General features: G+C 65.7%; 1 protein-coding gene across 3 annotated transcripts in view; it reads left to right on the top strand.

The window, feature by feature from the left end:
- The window catches only part of PDLIM7 (PDZ and LIM domain 7), a 16,179-nt gene that overhangs the window by 1,641 nt on the left and 7,855 nt on the right, over positions 1 to 6,683 (top strand). Inside the window, exons 2-5 of one of the 3 annotated variants that reach the window (XM_019473820.1) lie at positions 2,206 to 2,357; positions 2,680 to 2,710; positions 4,401 to 4,421; positions 6,495 to 6,636. In XM_019473820.1, coding sequence (XP_019329365.1) covers positions 2,206 to 2,357; positions 2,680 to 2,710; positions 4,401 to 4,421; positions 6,495 to 6,636 — 346 coding nt within the window. Of the gene's footprint in view, positions 1 to 2,205; positions 2,358 to 2,679; positions 2,711 to 3,441; positions 3,615 to 4,400; positions 4,422 to 6,494; positions 6,637 to 6,683 lie in introns of all 3 variants that reach the window. The other 2 variants (XM_019473818.1, XM_019473819.1) reach the window with 2 other exon arrangements.

The raw sequence follows: 6,683 nt of genomic DNA, 5'->3' as shown, positions 1-6,683 counted from the left end.
GGCGCTGCCAGCAGGGCAGGCTGTCCTGCCAGGCCTGGGGCTGCCAGAGCGGGCTGGAAGGAGGTGTCCTGCCCCGGCTTTGAGAGCTGCAGTGGGGTCCTGCTCTGTGGAGCCGGGGAGCACAGGGGGAAAGCAGCACTGGTGCGTGCTTTGGCTCTCAGCTGCGTCCATTGCTATAACACTACTGGGTGAGCTGCGAGGCTGCTTCAGCTCGGTGGTCACACAAAAGAGGTGCCACCCTGGTCCTCTGCTCTCATAGCAAGGGGCTCTACTGGGGTCCTGACACCTGGGCTAGGCAGGCTGTGAGACCATGGTCCTGAGCTGCTTGCGGTGGAGCCAGGGTAAGGGCTGGCATCTGGAGAGCTGGATGCTGTGTGGCACGTCCCAGCATCTGCCAGCTGGGGAAGAGGAGAGACCCTTGGTGCTGCAGGTGGGAAGGCACTGGGGGATGCTGCCTGGGCCCTTGTGCAGGCACCCCATTCCCCTCCATGGTGGGTGAGACTCTGTCCAGGGTGCCCGAGCCCTGGACAGGGCCGACTGGCGGGCATCTCGCTGGGTGTGGTGATGGAGGCACGGGAAACAAAGGACTGGCTGGGCGGAGAGGGGAGGAAGGAAGCCCTGGTTAGTGGGGCCGGGCGGGAAGCAGGAGGGCTGGCACTGCCACAGCTCCCGGCTGAGCTGGCACCTGCCGAAGGGGTTTCCTGGCGTGCCGGCACAGAGAGGGAAGGGGAGCGCAGTGGTGCTGGCTGGGCTGGGTGCGGCTGCGTGACACAGCCTGCCGCGCTATCCCCTTCCTGGGCAGCCCTCCTCCCGCTCCTGCCTCCAAACCCACGCAGCCACCCCGTGCCTTCCCCAGCCCTCCAGGGCAGCAAGCCGGGGCTTGCAGCATTGTGGCCAGGAGCCGGCCGGTGCCACTTGCCACCCAGGGCACCCTCCCGTGCCAGGCAGGAGGAGCGGGCGCTGGGCGGCACAGGGGCACCGGAGAGGGTACCCATGTCCCACCGTGGACGGCAGTGGGATGCAGGTGGAGCCAGGCCACATCCAGCCTGGGTGTGGGGTTTGGCCTCACGTGGAGGGCCAGTGCTGGCGTGGGGAAGGGGAGCGCGGCTCTGGGGCAAGCCAGGCCCTGTGCGCAGGCAAGGAGGGGCTGGGGCTCGGCGGCAGGGATTTTTCAGCCCTCTGACGGCGCTGGGAATCTGGCTCGCTCCTTTTATGTTCATGTTGAACAGGACTTGAGGAAATACTTGGTCCGGGTCCAAGCGCCTCGAGTTCTTCTGTGCTGGAGGAGCAGGAATGGCTGCAGCCTGCCCACGTCTGTCTGTCTGTCAGTGCCTGGGAGCTGTGTGTGGCGCTCGGGGCCCTGCTTGCCTTTGGCTGTGCATCCCCGGTGGGAGGGGAGGGCAGCCTCTGCTTCCTGGCACAGGGCTGATGTAGAGCCATGCCGTAGAGCCATGCTAGGGGCAAGGCACATCCCCGGCACTGTGATCGGGCAGGGGAATCCATGGTCGTGCTCCTGGCTGCCCCGGCGGGGCGAGGACTGGGGGAGCAGCATGGGTTGGGGTGGGTGTCTCCCTGCCCCGGGGTGAGTCCCGCTCCTCTGCGGGGATGAGGTAACGTCTGCGCCTGCCGGCACCAGGAGGGGAACGGGATGGGAGCGTGGGCAGCTGGGGGGAGTGCCCAGAGGGTGCCTCCCCTGTCCCCCTGCTCATCCCCAGGCAAAGGGCTGGAAGTGCCTGTGGTTCACAGTGAGACGTGGGCTGCCCAACGGGCCCTGACTCACTGTGCTCGCTTCCCGCCCCGGGACTGCGGGGACAGCTCTGAGGGGCGGCTGGGCCTCCTGCCGAGGCTGAGCCAGCGCCGCCTCTGCCGTTTGGCGTCATGGGGACGGGACCCTGAGGTGCTGGCGTGGACCCCAGCTGTGCCAGAGGGCAGGGGCTGGGTAGTACCCTGGGGTAGTGCTGAGCCCTCCACTGCTGCGGAGGGGAAGAGGCTGCTCTGGGCTAATATGCTGGGAAACAGGGGGTGATCTGGGGGTCCCTACCTCCCCCTGGGTCAGGTCTGTATGGTGTCCTGTGCCGGTCTGGGCCTTGCATGAGGGAGCCTGGGCCGCGGCAGACCCCTGCCCTTGTGGGGACAAGGGTATCCCTCTGCTCCTGTGTTGTTGCTCGTCCGGCCTGGCTCTCCCTGACTCCGTCTGTCCTGCAGCTGACGCCGGGCGGGAAGGCGGCCCAGGCTGGCGTAGGAGTGGGCGACTGGGTGCTGTACATCGACGGGGAGAGCACCAGCTCCATGACGCACATCGAGGCCCAGAACAGGATCCGTGCCTGCGGGGACAGGCTCTGCCTCACCCTGAGCAGGTAGGATTCGTGGGTCCTGCAAACCTGGGGTCCTGGTGTGGCCAGAGCAGAGCCAGGGCCCTCTGCCCAGTGCCATCTCCTGGCATCACCATCTCCCGCATCACTGCTCCTTGCTCAGAGCCTGGCAGCCCCTGGCTGGGTCCAAGGGTTCTACTTGGCTGGATGAGGCTTAGCCTGGCTGCTGGCCCTCACCTGCGAGCCACAGGGCAGTGCCAGCCAGCTGTGGCTCCCCTCGGGCGGGTGCTGCATCCCTGGCATACCAGCGTCCTGGCAGTGGCTGGGCCAGTTCTAGCACCTGCCTGGCTATCTCCTCTCTTTGCAGAGCCCAGAACCACCTGGGGAAGCCACAGAAGGTACGTGTTGCTCCTGGCACTGCGGTGGCAGCTCAGCCTCATCTCAGGGGAGGGGAATCTCTGCGCGTAGATGGACAAACGGACTTTGCTCCTGGGGCCCGCAGGCTTCTGGGGGACCAGGGTGTGTTTGGAGGGCTGGAAAACTCCTCGCTGGAGGAGCAGCTCTGACCCCCGGCACCACAGGGGATCGGAGGGAGGGAGCGGGATCTGCCCAGCGGGCACCTGGGCCCGGCTGCCGCCTGTCTGTGGCCCTGCCGGTGCCAGGTGTGGGCAGGGGTGCAGAGGGGCCGACGCAGGGGAGGAGGCCGGGCAACCACAGCACGGCCTCAGGGCCCCATGTTTGCTAGTTCTGGGGAGTGCCCTGGCATGGGGAGGCAGGGCTGGGGCCGGTGACCGGTGGCTCCTGGATGGAAGCTACCTGCATGCGTTCAGCTTCTTGCTGTGGGACGGTTGCGATTGGCGTGTGTGCATGCACCGCCCCGCTGCGGGCAGCAGCAAGCATCCAGGGCACTTACTAATCCTCCAGCGACCCTCAGGCTGGGCTTGTGACCTGCTGTTGCTGGACCAGGTGCCCTGCGGAGAGAGGTGCCAGCCTGGCAGAGCCCAGTATCTGAGGTGCACGTGCTGTCCGGCTTTCCTACCTGGCTGCCTGCTGCGCTGCCTGGCCCAGGGCTGCTCCTTGCATGTTGCTTGATGTGTGAGCCTGTGTCTGTGTGTTTTGTCTCGCTCAGGACTCACTCCCCTGCTCTGAACCCCTGAAATATAACTTCGCTCCCAGCACCGCCCTCAACAAAACAGCTCGGCCCTTCGGGGCTGGCTCGCCTCCGAACCCACGGCCCGGGCTGGTGACGAAACCTGTGACGTATGCGCCCCTGGCGCCCGCCTGCACCCCCCAGCACAATGGGTATGTTGCTGTCTGTCCTGCTCCCTGAGGATCGGGGGGAGCCTGCTGCCCAGCCCTGCTGTGCCTTGCATGCCAGGCACCCATGGGTGGGAGCGGGTGACAGTGCCCGTGCTGGGGTCCCCCGATGGCTGGTGCTGAGGTGGCACAACAGGACTGTCACACGTGGGGACACACAGCCATGCACATGTTGGTCCCTTGCTTGGGGACATGTCAGCCTGTGGGGAGTCCTGCAGGGCACAACACGGCGGTCGTAGCAAGACACTCACCGGCGTCTGCGGTGGCAGGGAAGCGGTGGCTGCGTTGTGGCCCTCAGCCAGCGCCTGCCTGGGGATGTCCTGCCAGTCCCCCAGCTGCCGGGACGGGCTGGGCAAAGTGAAGCCCTCAAGCCCTGTGCAGCGCCGCGCCGTCCTCACCCTGCTCGCAGGGAAGAAGCTCCTGCCTCTGCAGGCTGCCCACCCGGCCGCTGCATGTCTGGCAGCTGCCAGTCCCTGCCCCTCCTGCTGAGAGCTGCTGAAACTGGGCGATGAGAAGGGATGGAGCCCTAGCTGCCCTGGGCACCCAGGCCTGTTTTGGGTGGCTGAGGGAGGCATGGTCTGGTCCGCTGGCATCTGCCCCTGCATCCCAGTGTGCTCCCAGCCCTGGGCAAGCTGGGCATGAGTCTTGGGGGTAGGGGGACTGGTGCAGGCCATAGGTGAGCTCTGGAAACTTCTCAGGTGCTGCGGGTCTAATTTCACCTTCCTTTTTCTTTCTTTTTCTCCTCCCTTTCTCTTTCCTTCTCCCCTACAGGTGCTGAGCCTTGACAAGTCAGTAAGCCTTTTGCCTGCTCTCTATCCTCCCTGCATGCCTCTTCCCTGCTAGTGCCCCGTTCTCCGGGGCAGGGCCAGCCTGGGACAGGCAGCTGCTCTGCCTATGTGGGTGGGTAACTCCTGGCAGCAAGCTGTCCCTAGCCTGAAGGGCGAGCGCTGCCTGTCTACCGGCTGCTGGGGCCATGGAGTGTCCTCCTGCGTGGTCCCCTCCCTCCTCCCTGAGACATGGCTTGGCTGGGCAGGGGCTGCTGGGCTGTGCCGGGCACCCTGCCCAGGGCCAGGCAGGCGGGCGGCACTGCCATGGGCACCGTAGGTGTTCACTGGGCTCTCGTGCAGCTCCCCTGCTGGTGATTTTTTGACCTTGGCTTATTCTTGCCCTGTCCTTTCCCCTCCTGGCCTTGGGGCCAGTCTCAGACTGCCAGGAATGGTGGTCAGTCCTGAGTCAGTCCTTAATGGGCCCTTCCTACGCGGAGGAGGAGTAGGGGGTGTGGGGAGTAAGGCAATGTGCGGCGTCTCAGGTACTGGTGTGCTGCAGTTCTGTGCCGGGGGAGGTGTGGGGCAGCCCCAGGGAGGTGATGCCATGGAGATCTGTCAGATTTGACAGATGATTCTGTCACTCGCAGGCAGCCCCTGCAGCTGCTGGAGCCCCCCAGCACTCCCACGTGCGACCCTGTGAAGTTGCAGCTGATAGAGAATGCTGAGGACTGGCAGCCCCGCACCGGGACCTCCCAGTCCCGCTCCCTCCACAAACTGGCCCCGCCGCCGGGCACCCATGGCACTCAGTACCCGCAGCGCCCGGAGCTGACTGGCTGCCCAGGGGTGCCCAGCTTTGACGGGGCAACTGAAGCCGGATAAAGGCCGTGGTGCATCGTGGCACTGGAGTGTTGGTTTTGACCCCGTGTGGCCCCTCTGGGGTGGCTGAGCCAGTGGGAGCTGCCCGGGGCTGTGCGTGGGCTCGTGGTGGTGCCGCTGGGCTGGGGCCATGCTCTGCCCTGCAGCCGGGCAGGGCTGTGCATTTGGGCAGGAGGGCGGCAGGAGGAGAGGTCGGTTTTCCTGCCTTTCCCTTCCTGCCTGTCCCTGGGCCTCGGTTGCCACAGACTGACTCTGTCTCCTCCTTTCTCTCCTGCTGCGCTCAGTGGAGGATCGTGAGGATGAGCTTGTTAAAAAGCCCAGGTAAGGGGAGCGTGTGCCAGGGCGGCAGCAGGAGCCACGGGGGTGCCCACCCAGGGCTCAGCTCCTGGCTGGTTTGCACTCGCTGTTTGCAGTGACTCTGGGAAGCTCTTTGCCCTGTGGCTGTTTCTTTTCTCCTCTCCTCCTCCTCCGTCCTCACGTTCCCTCTCTGTCTTCTCCCTCTCCCCAAAGCCAAGCTGTTGGCCGAGCCGCAGAGCCCACCCTGTGCTTACCCGGCGATGGGCACTGCCAGCGCTCAGCCACTGCTCTGACCGCCCCCTCGGGAGGGTCCTGCCCGGGCACCCGCCTGCCAGGCAGGCTGTCCCCAAATGGGGTGTCCCCGTGCTGGTTGTGCCAGGCAGGATCACTGGGCACTGCTGGCACGGAGCTGGGGAGGCCGAGCTGCACCGTTGCTTCTTGAGCAAATGGGATCTGGAGGAGGCTGGTGGCACTGGCAACACCTTGCTGGGGGTGTTGGGAGGTGCTGGGCAGCACCTGGACCTGGGGCACGATGTTCCGTGAGCCTGGTGTGGGGCTGCGGGGTAGCCGGACAGAGCTGGGTGAGTGTCCCTGACTTTTCCATGGGGCTGGGAGGTGGCTGGGAGGCTGGTCTGGAGTGAATGATGCTGGCGTCTCTCTGGGGCTGGGGGTGCATACAGGAGGGATGGGCTGAGCCATGGGTCAAATATTGACTGTTGTGCCGCCGTTTTTCTGATGCCACAGGGATGCCCGTGGGTCTGGCTGGGGCACAGGGGAGCAGTGGTGAGTGCCAGGGTCTGGCAAGGGGGTCGGTGTGTGTGAGGGCACCTTTGGGTGCACTGCCCCGTGCCATGGTGCTGGGCAGGGTACGTGCATGATCCCGGCTGAGCGCCTGCCCTCTGTCACTCGCAGGCAGCCCCTGCAGCTGCTGGAGGCCCCCAGCACCCCTGTGTGCGACCCTGGGAAGTTGCGGCTGATAGAGGACGCTGAGGACTGGCAGCCCCGCACCGGGACCTCCCAGTCCCGCTCCTTCCGCAAACTGGCCCGGCTGATGGGCACAGATGGCAGTAAGTTCCCGCAGGGCCCAGAGCTGCCTGGCTGCCCAGGGGTGCCC

This window comes from Aptenodytes forsteri, unplaced genomic scaffold, assembly GCF_000699145.1.
Source record: "Aptenodytes forsteri isolate BGI_AS27 unplaced genomic scaffold, ASM69914v1 Scaffold54, whole genome shotgun sequence".
NCBI lineage: Eukaryota > Metazoa > Chordata > Aves > Sphenisciformes > Spheniscidae > Aptenodytes > Aptenodytes forsteri.
This window is presented reverse-complemented; position numbering and strand designations above follow the sequence as displayed.